A 15,000-nucleotide genomic window follows, 5' to 3' on the forward strand; every position below is an offset into this window, starting at 1 on the left:
AGGACTGGAGAGGGCGGAAATTAGGATTGCCTACATAAAGTCACTTTTATGTTTATTCTTTTTTTCTTTTTTTTAAAAAAAGGACATAAAAATGTATATGAACGCAGACACAAAAAAAGGATTTGGAAAACAACAAAGGACAAAGAGGGTAAAAACAGGAAAGGAAAAAAAGAAGAAGGAAAAACCACCTTTTTGTCTCAAAAAAAGGCATGTGAAGAACTATTATTTTTGGTAAGGTAGAGCTTCTGGACTACATGCAGTTGTCTGTTGCCACATTGACACCACCTCTCTCTCTCTCTCTCTCTCTCTCTCTCTCTCTGTAGTACGTGTGGTGTGTGTGCCAGTGAGTGCATAAGAGCGAGAGACACGTACGGAGACAGGGACAGATATAAAGACAGTGAGAGGAAAAGTATCGGTGAGAGGAAGGCATACACAAAGACCATCTTGATCGCACAAAACTACTAAGGAAACCTTTCCACATCTCACACTGCACACCAACCCTGATTGAGGAAAAAAACTACCGTGATTAAATAACGACCATGGAGACCCACGCAAACACTACCTCACTAACTCACACCACCACCTCCTCACAACAAAACGAAATCCCCCGCTAGAAACTGACGAAAAACCTTTAACCCTTTTCTTGACCTGCCAGACCCCGTTAGTCAAGCTCTCTCTCTCTCTCTCTCTCTCTCTCTCTCTCACACACACACACACACACACACACACACAGAGCGTCCACTCACACAGGTCACACTCGCAGTTCAGAAACATGGTCAAAGTAGGACTGAGTACGCTCCTCCCCCTCCTCACCCAACCCTACCTGGCCACACCCATCCCACTTCCACCTTCGCCCCCGCCGCCTTCTGTCACAGCGGTGGTGGTCAAGTTGTGTGGGTGTTTGTTCACGACCAGTCTCTGTGATATTGCCAACGCTCCCTGCAGTTTGTTTGATGTTACTAGGTTGTGAGGCCACGTTCTCAGTATGTCTGTTTCTCTCTGGGTGCGTGTGAGTGTGTGTGACTCGTCTGTCCTTTCGTTCGGCAATGTTCTCTCACAGGTGGTGTGGTGGTTGTGCGACCCTCACATTGCACAATGATGAATAAAATATAATAGTAGAGTTGTTGTTTTTAGTGGACAGCTCAAATGGCCGCGAGCGACTGAGGAAGGGAAGGTTTCTATGTTCGAATCTTAAGGATCAGGGCGGAGTTGTTTTTGTTTTGTTTTACTTTTTCTTTCTTCCTACTCCGCTACATCTAGGATGACGGTCTGGTTGTTAGTCTTTCGGATAAAAACAATAAACCGAGGTCCTGGGTGAAGTGGCGAGGGAGAACAGGGGGTGGGGGGAGGGAGGGATAAGTACATGGCCCACATATAAAAAAAACAAACAAACAAAAACACAGGTCAACAACAATGTTAAAAGACATGTCAAGACTTGAGAATGCACATGACGAGACATATTTCAAGCTTGTTTAAAAGTCAGCACATTTTGTATTTCTCATAGATTTCTTCTTCTTCTTCTTCTTCTTCTTCTTCTTCTTCTTCTTCTTCTTCTTCTTCTTCTTCTTCTTCTTCTTCTTCTTCTTCTTCTCCTCCTCCTCCTCCTCCTCCTCCTCCTCCTCCTCGTCTTCTTCGTTCATCTAACCATGAAATCCTTCCGACTTGTAGTCAGCAGAGAGGAAGGGCTGGGGCAAGTAGTAGCGGAGCAGTGGTGTTGTTAGGGGTGGATGGGGTGGGGTATAGGGGGTGTAAATCTCCTCCTCCTCCTCCTCCGCCTCCTCCACCACCCTCTTCACTTCCCGTGGGAACGAAACCATATCACTTTCTTCTTTTCTATTTCTTCTTTTTCTTTCACTAGATGTCTTACACGTTTCTGCTCTGTCCACTGGTTTGTGTTTTTTCCGCAAGAAGTCGTTCACACGGACCGTGCCGAAAAGCAATTGGTTACAGTTTGATCCGTTCTGACCGCGTCAAGCGAGACTAATGTTTGCTGTGCTGCCAAGGATTGAGAGAGAGTGCACACACACACACACACACACACACACACACACACAGAGGGAGAGGCCGGGGTTTTGGATGGGTGGGGGTGGGGTACCTGGTCAGAGACATTCTCTTCCCTGGTTCAAGGAGGCGTCGACGCGTGTGGGCTTATCCATATACGGCGCAATAAATCTGTTTGAGATAAAAAGAAATAACAAAAAAAGAAAACAAAAGAAAGAAACGCCTGACCTAAAGCGCTGATCAGGTCTTGAGAGGAGGGAAAGTGGGAAACAGATCGAGATGGTGAGAGGAGAAAGGAAAAGAGAGAAAAGAAAAGATGACTGACAGACAAGAAGAAAAGGAGGGAGAGTTGTGAAGATTGTTGGAGAGTCAGATTGAAAAAGTAAGAAGAGCGGAACTGGGAAGGACGAAAAGAGAGAGAGAGTGAGAGAGAGAGAGAGGGGGGGGGGGTATAATATGTGAACATTGATAACAGAACTCGTATTCATGTCCATTGCAATGTTTAAAAAAGAAGAAGGAATTGCTTGATTCATCATGCGTGCAATATATGTGTGTGTGCATGCGTGCGTGTTGCGTATGTGTGAGCGAGTAAGGGAATGAGAGATGGAGGCAGAATCCTACAGAAAGACAGACAGGCGCTAAACTAGACATGCTCCAGATACAAACATAAAGACCAGAAACAACGATATACAGTTATCAAAAAGGGATCTTTCTCATAACTAATAGTAAGCTTATTACGTGTACATGCCTCACAGTACACAGTGTCGGCTTACGCACGGGCGGGTGGGGTTAATTCATAAGTAATAATCTTGTTTCCAACGTGTGTCACACAACTGTGATTGGCTCACCTTATGTCGCAGTGGCGGCATAATCTCCTGTGACTGAGACGAAAGGATCTGTCGAGGTGGAGACGTAAGGGGTGATGGTGCATCGGGGCAGGTGAAGGGGAGGAGGGGTGGGGGGTGGGGCAGGAGGCAAGGGAGCGAATGTGAAGAGGAGGGGTAAAGGGTCAGGAGGTGGAATGCGGGGAGGGGGGTGGGGAGAGCCTGGATGAGTCGGGCGGCGGGTAGTTGTTGAAGGGGTGGTGGTGGGGTGGGGGTATTGATGTCAGGATTTTTTTTTTTCTTTTTTTCAAATATGTATCTGTTCATGTATGTACACACTTACACGCAACTTGCGCGCGCACGCATGCGAAGGAACACGTACGATGCTCGGATTCTAGCAGACGCGAGCGTGCTTGTGTGTGCATACGCAAATATGTGGGTCTGTTTCACACGCAAAGGTAAAACCAAAAAGTGACGGACCAGGACCACACCAAAACAACAACAAGCAAACAAACGAAAAGTTCCCCCCACTAATGACTGCCGTTCACTTCTTGGGAGTTTTCCACCTGATCAGCTTACAGGGGCAGCAAGGCTGGTTAGCTTATCGATTGTTTAAAGGTATGTTGGGCCATACACAATACGTGGTGACAAATGCGTTATTGGCAAACCTTGTAACTCAGTGACGGCTTAGATCACTGGATCTGAGTCAGTCGTCGAGGAGGCAAAAAATGTCAGTTGAGGCGTTGGGGGAGGGACGGGGGAGCGCGTGCACACATACACTGACACACTTACATAAACATAGACGCGCGTGCACGCGCATATCTCTCCTCCCCACCCCACCCCCCTTACCCACACGCCTGATCAATAGTGGCCTATCAAATACATTCAAACAATGCATAGCTGTTGTCCATTTAGTCTCACCGTGAGAAGCTTATCCTAGGTCTAGTTTTAGCACATTAAATCGGCGTTAAAGAACATCAAACTGCATTCTAACAACAACAAACAACTATGATAACAATGTCCTATTGGACTGTGCAGCGAACGCGTGTGTGCATCTTCGTGCGCGCGTGTGTGTATGTATATGTTTGTACATGTGTGTGTGTGTGCGCGCGCGCGCGTGTGTGTGTGTGACTGTTAGACAAACAGAAAGAGTAGGAGTAATCAAAACAGTAGACACACAGTAGTTACAACAGCAGCAATGATTGGGACTGCAGCCATTGCTGTGGAAACAACTATCCCGAATTATTAATCAGTGCATACTAGAACTCTGTAGTTTTCATTTCACTTTTGTGTGCTTGGGTGTCTGTCTGTCTGTATCTACTTATGTGTGATTATAACTGAGTTTTGTGCGGTGGATAATCTATATTGACATGAGAGTCTTACTTGATGTGTGGGTGCGCGTTCGCATGCACGAACACACGCTCGCGCGTGCGCGATCACACTCACACTCACAGACCCAGAGAGAGGAAGTGTGAACCTTCAGCTAACGATCTAATCTTCATAGTGAAAACCGCTATAAAGCACCCAACGATCATGGCATTGATTAATCCCCCAGTTCGATGCCTGTGCCACAGCTTGCACCAGCACCGGACGGAAAATGCACATCATTATAGACTTTACGCCACAGCTGTGATAGATGATGACCTCATGCAACACTCGCCATATTAAAAAAAAGAAAGAAACAAAAACCGTATATAAATCCCCACATGCAGGATTAGTAGTATTACACGCATCACAGCCAGCCAGATAGGATTACTACTACTACCCACTGTATGTGCGTGTGTGAAATTCCTAGACCTTTCTTTCTTTTTTTTCTTCTTTTTTTCTTTTTTTTTTTTCCTTTTGTCTCACGTGCGAGTAATGTGTGTGGCTGTCATAAACTGCCAACCAGACCGTGAAAGCGCAGCCAACAACAAAAAGAAGAAAAAAAAAGAAAGAAAGAAAGAGAGAAAGGAAGGAAAGCAAAACGAAACGAAGTTGGAGTTGGTGCCAGACGAGGAACAAAAACCCTGACCGTCGCCCTTGAGAAACCGGTCTCGCTATGCGTGGATTAGACACATCGCAATACCGCTGTTCGCACGAGGTCTGCTATAAGAGAGAGAAAGAGAGGAACACACGCAAAGACAGCACGCAAAGACAGGCAGAGAGAGAGTGAGGGGCACACGTAGACATAGACAGAAAGAGAGAGATAGTGAGGGGCACACGCAGATACAGAGAGAGAGAGGCGTTTTGCTTTCCAGCTAAACGGATCGAGTTGGAAAGATTCGAGGTTTTTTTGTTGTTTTTTTTGTGTTTTTTTTCTTTGCTTTTTTTGTTATTGTTGTTTTTTGGGTGTTTTATCTTTTTGTTTTGTTTTCCAGTGGACGTTGTGCGCTGATACATGAATGGAAACTGAAAACAAAGCTCTGAGACATGGTGACAGAAAAGATTGTTGTGCCGAATCCATGTGATTGTGGAGTATACATGGCCGTGATCATTTCTTCTCAAGACAAGACAAACCAAGAAAAAAAAGTTTGTTTTAAAGAACGAATAAACCCCATGGGATTCAAATGAGGGGGCAAAATGAGGGGGAAAAACCCACCGGTTTCTGTTTTAGAGTGTTGTGTTGTAGCATATGATAAAATACAAGCTGCTTCTTCTTCTTCCTCCCTATCCTCTTCTTATTTTTTGTTGTTCCTTTGCTGCAGTCGCACTTTCACTCGCCGTGCCTATTGAGTGGGTTTTCTGCGTCTGTGACGGTTTTTACCTGAGCCATTTAAGCAGCAATACTCCGCACTGGACGGTAAATGCGTGCTAAGGTTTTGTGTGCTGAGGATTACGGAATATTGGTTCTGGCAGTGGTGTTGTGCTTGACTGAGGAGCGATATAACTTTTTGGAATACTAATAATTTATAGGTGTACGGTGGTGAAGATACCTGCCGGACATTTAACTATGTCGAACAGGAAAAAGGTGAGAAATTATCATCCTGTTTGTTTCTGTCTATAATTATCTGTTTGACTTTCGCTCTGTCTGTGTCTTCTTAATACTCGGAAGATACTCCGTGTGCAAATTGTTCCAAATTAGTTATCTTTAGAACCCTGCTTCGAGTGCATTAAAAAAAAAAAAACATCTTCGAGATACCTTGATTCAATTCAGGCTGAGCATGTCTGACATAAAAACACATCAGTTAAGTTTGTCCTCTGACTCCGGGGTAAATTTATCGTGTTCTTTGTGTAACTATCGCTTAGAAGATAAAACGCATTTATGTCTTTGTCAGTGTGCACCAGACAGAAATATTTTACAACGGAAAGTGTGGAGAAACTTGAAATGCATCCCTTAACGTTTTTGTGTGTTGTCAAACATTCAGTTAGCTTTGCAAAAATATGTTTACCTTAGTTGAAGGCTTTAAAAGGAGATTCCGGGAAACTTATCTCACATTCCACTGTTTCATCACGTGTATCAAATTTATAGACGTCATCGGGATTTATGTTGCTACTGATAATCTGAATTGTTGACGAAACTATATTTTGAATTAATTGTGCTGGTAGTTACATTGACCCATGGTACTTGAATCATGTGTTTCTTTCGCTCCGTCTCTCTCTTCTATCTCTCTTCCTCCAACCCCCGCCTCCTCTCTCTCTCTCTCTTTCATTTCTTCCAATTTGTGTGCATACATAAATATATTCATTTCATTCCATCATGACGGTGACAATAGCTGTTGTATAAGTGATATTGGTGATGGTAGTAGTCATTCTAGTTTTAATTACAACTGTCGTATGTGGATTTGATGATAACAATGTGGCTTTAGTCATCCGGTTGTCGATACTGATGACATATTTCTCCTCTCTCTCTATCTTTCTTTCTTTCTCTCTCTCTCTCTCTCTCTCTCTCTCTCTCTCTCTCTCTCTCTCTCTCTCTCTCTCTCTCTCCTTGTCCAGAGATTAACCAAATGGTCTGAAAAAGAAGAAAAAAATAATGGAACAGCAAGCAGGATTTAGAAGTAACTACAGTACAACAATGTCTTTGTGGATCAGGAACCCTACTCCATGTTCGTGTTTGTCCTCTCTACCACTGTAAAATAGTCTGTGGCCTTCAAGTGTGGGTATTTCACCAATGTTTTTCCATCGTGTTTCACAGAGTCCTAGGATGTGCCAGCGATATTTGTTCATTGCATGTGTCAGTTCTTCCAATTTTCCTGGCGTCCTTAGTGTTCTGACATTCCACGTGCCAATAGAGATGTTGTTCCTGGTCCGGAGCTTGTTGTTGTGTGGTCCACCAGTAGCACATTTGTCACCTCCACCCTGGTTTGCAATGGAAGGCGCGGTCCTTGTTGACCCGGGCGACGACCGAGCCGGTATGGGTTGAGTAGTGGTCGTCATTCATGCGGTGAGTCTTGGGCAGAAAAGCATGGCGGAGCCCATCCCTCTCCATGCTAGACTGGTCTAGCTGCGGCTTTCCTTGATTGGAGAGGCCGAGATCTAGTTTTGATATAGCGCCAGTTACTCGCTCCCGTGCCGCGTCGGTTGAAACAACCTGCACCGTGTCCCCCTGAGGAAACACCCACATTAACGTGGCGAGAAGGTGCGACTACGGTATTCACCCTTTCTTAATAGAAGGAAGGGATCTTCGCAGTTAACACTGTCATGGGCTGCCGACCAATATCCAGCAGGCTCACTACCATCCGCCTGAGGGCATCCCCATTCAACATCACCATCATACAAGCATATGCTCCCACATCTGATCACAGCGATGATGAAGTTGATGTTCTACGAACAACTACAAGAAACCCTTGATCAGACACCAAAGAAAGACATCATAGTAGTACAAGGTGACTGGAACGCCAAGATCGGAGAAGACTCCTACAACACCTGGAAGGGCACATGTGGACGATATGGTAACAACGCTACAAATGAAAGAGGTTTGAGACTCCTGGAATTTGCCTGCTTCAACAACCTGAAGATAACAAACACATTTGGACCACACAAAGCATCCAGAAGATGGACATGGCACAGCCCTGGAGGAGATCACCACAACCAAATAGACTACATCAAGGTAAAGAAGCGTTTCCAGTCTAGCGTGAACATTGCCAAGACAAGAAGTTTCCCAGGAGCTGACATTGCAAGTGACCACGACTTGGTAATGATGACCTTCAAACTCCAACTGAAGAAAACAAAGAAACAAAGCTTCTCAAGACTGAAGTTCGACCTGGAAAAATTGAAAGATCCTGAAGTACAAGAGGCATTCTAAGCCATGATTGGTGGGAAATTCGCGCCACTCATCACTCTCGATGCAGATGACGCCGACCTGGATACACTCGTAAGCGACTTCAACGCAGCTGTAACTGAAACAGCCCAAACAACTCTTGGAAAACAACGCATCAAAAAGAAGCCCTGGGTCACGGACGACATCCTACAGCTGTGTGACAAACGTAGAGACCTGAAAAAGAAAAAGAATGAAGAAGAAGGGGCAAAACAGTACAAAGCAGTTAACACCGAAATCAAGAGAAGCATGAAGAAGGCAAGGGAGAATTGGATTGAAGGAAAATGCCAGGACATAGAGGAAAACCTGACAAGAAACAACAGCAAGAAAGCCTACCAAGTTGTGAAAGAACTTACCAACACAAGGCAAGGTAGAACTATGTCCAACATCCAGACCAAGGATGGAAAATGTTTAACAGAAGAACAAGACATCCTAAAGCGATGGACAGAATACTGCTCAGAGCTATACAACATACAGACCACAGGTGATCCAGCAATACTGAATGTTCCACCAGCCACTGATAACAGTAATCACCCCATACTCCGTGAAGAAATAGAGGCAGCTCTAGCATCGCTGAAAAAAGGGAAATCGGCAGGAGTGGACAACATCCCATCAGAACTGGTCCAAGCAGGGGGTGAAGTTATGATAGATGTGCTACTGAAAATCTGCAACAAGATCTGGCAAACAGGGGAATGGCCCACACCGTGGACACAATCACTGATCATCACCCTTCCCAAAAAGGGCAATCTCCAGCAGTGTCAAAACTACCGCACCATCAGCCTGATTAGTCATCCCAGCAAAGTCATGTTGAAGATCCTGCTTAACAGACTGAAACCACAAGCAGAAAACATCATTGCTGAAGAACAGGCAGGTTTCAGACCAGGAAGGAGCACAACTGAACAAATCTTCAACTTGAGGTTGCTATGTGAGAGGTACCATCAACACCAACAAGACCTCTACCACGTCTTCATTGATTTTAAGAAGGCATTTGACATGATCTGGCATGCAGCTTTGTGGGCTACCATGAATCTGTACAACATCAACGCCAACCTGATCAGACTGATACAGCACCTCTATGACAAAGCCACCAGCGCCGTCTACCTCAACAATAGCATCGGGGACTGGTTCAGAACCACAGTCGGAGTGAGACAAGGCTGTCTACTCTCCCCAACACTCTTCAACATCTTCTTAGAAAGAATAATGACTGACGCACTGGAAGAGCATGTAGGAACAGTCAGCATAGGCGGCAGAACAATCACAAACCTACGTTTTGCCGACGACATTGATGGACTGGCTGGAAAAGAAGAAGAACTGGCAAGCCTGGTCAAACATCTAGACAAAGCCTCCACATCGTATGGAATGCAAATCAGTGCAGAGAAAACCAAACTGATGACTAACAACACCAACGGCATCAGCATTGACATCAAAGTCAACGACGAAAAGCTTAAAACAGTCCACAGCTTCAAATATCTGGGAGCAATCGTGTCAGATGAAGGATCTAAACCAGAAGTACTCTCGAGAATTGCCCAAACAACAACGGCACTCAACAAGCTGAACACCATCTGGAACAACAAAAACATCGCTCTCAGCTCAAAAATCAGACTGATGCGTTCCATGGTTATATCAATATTGCTCTACGCCTGCGAGACTTGGACCCTGACTGCAGACATCGAGAGAAGAATCCAAGCTGTCGAGATGAGATGCTTTCGTAGACTACTTGGCATCTCCTACAGAGACCACATCACTAACACGGAAGTGAAGAACAGAATCAAGCAAAGTATTGGACCCTACGAAGACCTTCTGTCCATAGTGAAAAAACGCAAACTTAGGTGGTATGGACACATCTCCCGATCATCTGGTCTTGCCAAAACGTTCCTGCAAGGCACCGTACAAGGAGGCAGAAGGAGAGGACGGCAGAAGAAGAGATGGGAAGACAACATCCGGGGGTGGACAGGCTTGACGCTCGGTGACGCCCTGAGGAAATCAGAAAACCGTGAAGAGTGGAGAGGGGTGGTGGCCAGGTCAGCAGCGGTGCCCCAACGGTCTGAACCCAGACTACGGGAGAGGTGAAGGTGAAGGAGGTGACAGTACAACAGATCACATATTGACATTGTACACACTTGTCCAAAAATACTTACTTAATAACACAAAACTTTATGTTGCTTTCATTGATTTCAGGAAGGCCTTCGATTCCGTGAATCGTAATGTATTATGGCATGTTTTGCGTGAAAGTGGTGTGAATGGCAAATTATACAAGGCTCTTAGAGGTATTTATTAGTCAGTGCTTGCATGCGTACGTGAGAAAGGTATGTATTCAGAATATTTTGATTGCCCAAATGGGGTAAAGCAAGGTTGTCTTTTGAGCCCACAAATGTTCTCCTTTTTATTAACGAATTAGCAACAGAATTGTCGAGAAAAGGAAGACATGGAATTCAATTAATTCCGGGAGCAATCGAGATATTTTTACTGTTATTTGCAGATGACGTTGTTCTTTTGTCTGGAACTGTTAGAGGTTTACAGAACCAATTAAATGCATTGAAAGAAGAAGCAGACTATTTGGGTTTAACAGTTAACATGGATAAAACTAACATTATTGTATTTAGAATGGGTGGACATCTGTCAGTGCACGAAAAATGGCTTTATGGAAATGAGGATGTTCCATATAAATATTTGGGAATGATGTTCTCAACAAAATTAAGCTTAAATTATGCTTGGGAAGAACCATGCAGGAAAGCAAAGAAAGGTGTTATTGAAATACTGAAATCATTAAAAAAAAAAAAAAAAGCTAAAAAAAAAGAGCTTAAGTCTGTTGATTACTGTTTGTTTTGGAAAATGTTCGATACACAGATTGAACCTATACTTACATATGCAGCCGAAATTTGAGGACTAAAGGTAAATTCACAGATGGAAAAAGTACATACTTATGCAGTTAAACGTTTTTTAAATGTGCCAATTCATTCATCCAACACAATGTTATATGGGGAAACGGGTAGATATCCTTTGTATATAAGAACGTTTGTAAAATGCATTAAATATTGGTTGAAATTATTGAAACTTCCACAATCACGTTTACTCAGACAGGCTTACGAGATAATGCTGTTACAAATGGAATTAGGAGAAGAAAACTGGACTTATAGTGTAAAAAAAGGTTTTGTCTGAACACGGTTTTGGAATTGTGTGGGTGTATCAGGAAGTGGGGAATGAACAGCAGTTTATATCAGAATTTAGAGACAGATTGATTTGTTCTTTTAAACAAAATTGGCATTCAGATATGGAAAGCAAAGAGAAATATAGTTGGTTTTTCTCATTCAAAAGTATATTTCATACTGAAAAATATCTAACAGTCATCACAGATGAGTGGCACAGGTTAAATTATGCAAGATTCCGGCTACGGACATTAATTTTGGTTTCAGTGCAAATAAATTGTGGTTTCAATCTGCAGCATCCACAGACTCGCCATGTCCTTTGTGTGCATCTAGCGTAGATGACGAAACACATTTTTTGTTTCATTGTAAATTATACGATAAAGTAAGAGAAAAATGTACATTTTTTTTAATCTCATCTAGCTAAAAGACATGATGTTTTTTTTCTGTTTTACCGTCTGATGATGAATATATCATACAGTCAGTAGCTAAATTTATCTCAGAAGCACAAAAAATAAGGCATGATCACAATGATCAGAACATACCAGAGTAAATGAGGAGGATATCCATATGTAAAATTTATTTTCTTATGTTAATTTGGTAAGGTAGATAATTGATATATTGAGCTATATCACTGCTAGAATGGGTGGTCGAGTTTGTATGATTAGTTTCTTTGTGTTTGTTTGTGTGTGTGTGTGTGTGTGTGTGTGTTCCGCTTGTTTAATCTATCGTGAGAGAGTGATATTTAGAGATTTTTTTTTTCTTTTTGTTTGTTTGTTGATGAAACGCTGTTAAGCAGAATGTTGCTTTGCACTTAAGATATCGCGTGCTGTCTGTCTCCTGAACTGTTTGCATTTCGGTCGGTCTGTCTGTCTGTCTGTGTCTCTCTCTGTCTCTCTCTCTCTCTCCCTCGTCTCAATATTCCTACAAAGCATCGAAATACAGGGAAATTCTTATTTTCCATGTTGCTGATTAACGTATCAGTACTATAGTTACATTGGTTTCGGTCTCCATAATTGATATTCATTATCATTGTTTAGTTGTGCACATTCCCCTGCATGAGGGGCCTTGCCCTCAAATGAATAAACTATCTGACTCTCTCCCTCTGTCTCTCTCTCTCTGTCTCTCTCTCTTGTTATTTTTGTAGATGTATTAATTTCATTTTCTCTTTGCCCAAAGTGTTGGATGTATAAAAAAAAAATAAAAAAAAAAGAAAAAGAAAAAAAAATTCATATGCATACTTATTCCACTTCCCTCATTAAACAAAAGTTCGTTCGTTTATTCATTCGTTCGGTCGTCCCCCCCCCCCCCTCTCTCTCTCTCTCTCTCTCTCTCTCTCTCTCTCTCTGCCCCTTTCTGTCGCTCTCTCTGCCTGTATCTCTTTATGCATTGTGTGTGTGTGTGTGTGTGTGTGTGTGTCCGTCCATCTCTCTGTCTGCCTGTGTCTGTGTGGCGGTCATGTCTGATCATGCGCGAGTCTGCGTATGCGAGTGTCAACGCCTGTGCGTTGGTGTGTCAGTGCACACGCTCACCGCGCGAGACTGCTCGGCCAATGTTGTGAGTGTTTGCCTTCAGATGTTTATAGATTGGCTGCGTTAATGGTGGTTGATTTCGGGATCAAGCTGAGGAGAAGATTGAAAACGCTCTCTTTCCTTTTTTTTAATTTTTATTTATTATTATTATTATTCATTTTATTTTATTTTCATGTTGTTGTTTCTTTCCTTTTTCTTTCTCTCTCTTTTTTTGGGGGGTGGGTGGGGGTGAGGGGGGGGTGGCGGTAATCAGTTTCGGACACCGTGATGCCAGAAGTATAAGATAAGATAAGAATAACTTTATTATCTCCAACTGGAGAAATTTGGTCAGGTGCATTATCACAACATAGACAAGTAAACTACACGGGGACCATAACTGTAAAAGCCAACAACAGCCCCAACAAATATTACGAAGATACAAATGTAAAAAATATCACATACATCGTTTCATACATACATCCACATCTGGTATCCCCCCTCCCCCTCACCCCCCCCCCCCCCCCGCCCCAATAAAAAGAAAGAAAAAAAAAAGAGAAAAATCCCAGCAGGGTATAACACAAGGCTGTGTAATCGATTGTAACAGCCAGCTCAGGTGACTTGTTATGCCGTGAGAGAACAGAACCATTTTTTCCGGAACAGACGGTGGAGACTGGCCGGTCTGAACACGTTTACGTTCCATGGAATGTTTAAATCCCCCTGGCGGGGGGGCGCTGAATGTGCCAAAATGAAATCGATGAAATATAATTGATTATTGTTAGAAAAAATATATATAAAAAATAGCACAAGAATATAATAGTTTGTTATTGTTGTTGTTCTTTCTTTCTTTAAATGTGGTTTTGTTTTTGTTTTTTTCCTTCGTGATTTTAGCATCTGGTCTCTCTGTATTTCTTCCTGTCTGTCTCCCTTTGCCTGCCTGTCAGTATGTCTCCCCCTCTCTCTCTCTGTTCTCCTCTCTCTCTGTCTATGTGTCTCTGCGTCTCTGTCTCTGTGTCTCTGTCTCTGTCTCTCTCTGTCTCTCTCTGTCTCTCTCTCTCTCAGTATGTCTGGGAGTATGTGTATGTGTACGAGCGCGTTGATGGGTGTGCGCGCGCGCTTGTATGAGAGTGAGAGCCGAGAGAGAGAGAGAGAGAGAGAGAGAGAGAGAGAGAGAGAGAGAGTGCTCATTTGATTCTGTATGTGTGTGTGTGGGGGGGGGGGGGGGGGGGGGGGGGGGGCGGGGGGCGTGTGCGTGCGTGTGTGTATGTGTGCGTGTGTGTGTGTGTGTGTGTGTGTGTACATGCTTGTTTCTGTGTACCCCCCTTGAGAATCATCTTTATTTTGCACGAGTAACACACACGCACGCACGCATAAACACACACACGCGCGCGTGCGAGCTCGCACACACACACACAGACACACACGCACACACACAGATAGACAGACAGACAAACAGACAGACAGACCCCCCCCCACACACACACACACGAAATAAAAGACAATACCCAGAAATGGTTTCCAGTCACAAAAAACGATCACACGCACACTACACAATTTCTTCCACTACCGCGACCCACGAGGACTACAACAACAGAAGGAGGGGAAGAAGAAGAAGAAGAAAAGAAGAGAAGAAAAAACGATCGGCGACTGAGAACGTCCATATAATTGGCCGTGAGACCAAGCAGAACGTTATTACACCTGTAAAGAGCTGATTCAGCCCACTACCACCCACCCCAACAACAACACCCCTCATGTCATTCCCCCTTTCTCGTCGTCTTCCACCATACCCCCCCCCCTCTCTCCACACCACCCGCTTTATCACCCTGTCCGCCATTTCCGCCTTCTTTCTCCTCAGTCAACCCGGGGGCCACTTTGCTTTGTCGCACTGCGGTAGCTTGCAAGTTTCTGAAGGTTCATTATTATTCTTGATCAACACTTTTGATGATCGTTCACTGATAAGGCCGATCGGTCAGAACCAGGTTATGATATACATACATGGTTAATCATGTTTAGTTCCTTGCACTTATTATCTTTTTTTTGTGTCTGTGTTTTCTTGGGATTTTCTTCTTCTTTTTTTTCGAAGTTGGTACCTTTTATGAAATTGAACCTTTGATTTGTGAATCCAGCATACACACACACACACACACACACACACACACACACACACACACACACACACACATATATATATATATATATATATATATATATATGAACATGCACACAAACTCACGCATGCACACGCTCTCTCTTTCTCGCTTTATCTCTCTGTCTGTCACACACAC

The 15,000-nt window shown here is 43.6% G+C and overlaps 1 protein-coding gene across 4 annotated transcripts in view; it reads left to right on the forward strand.

Moving 5' to 3' along the window:
* The window catches only part of LOC143279514 (uncharacterized), a 73,931-nt gene that overhangs the window by 30,133 nt on the left and 28,798 nt on the right, over positions 1–15,000 (forward strand). The window contains exon 1 of one of the 4 annotated variants that reach the window (XM_076583567.1): positions 5,743–5,775. The exons of the other annotated variants lie outside the window; for them this stretch is intronic. Coding sequence (XP_076439682.1) covers positions 5,758–5,775 — 18 coding nt within the window. The 5' untranslated portion in view covers positions 5,743–5,757. Of the gene's footprint in view, positions 1–5,742; positions 5,776–15,000 lie in introns of those variants that run through there. 4 annotated transcript variants of the gene reach the window in all.

This window comes from Babylonia areolata, chromosome 2 (assembly GCF_041734735.1).
Source record: "Babylonia areolata isolate BAREFJ2019XMU chromosome 2, ASM4173473v1, whole genome shotgun sequence".
NCBI lineage: Eukaryota > Metazoa > Mollusca > Gastropoda > Neogastropoda > Buccinidae > Babylonia > Babylonia areolata.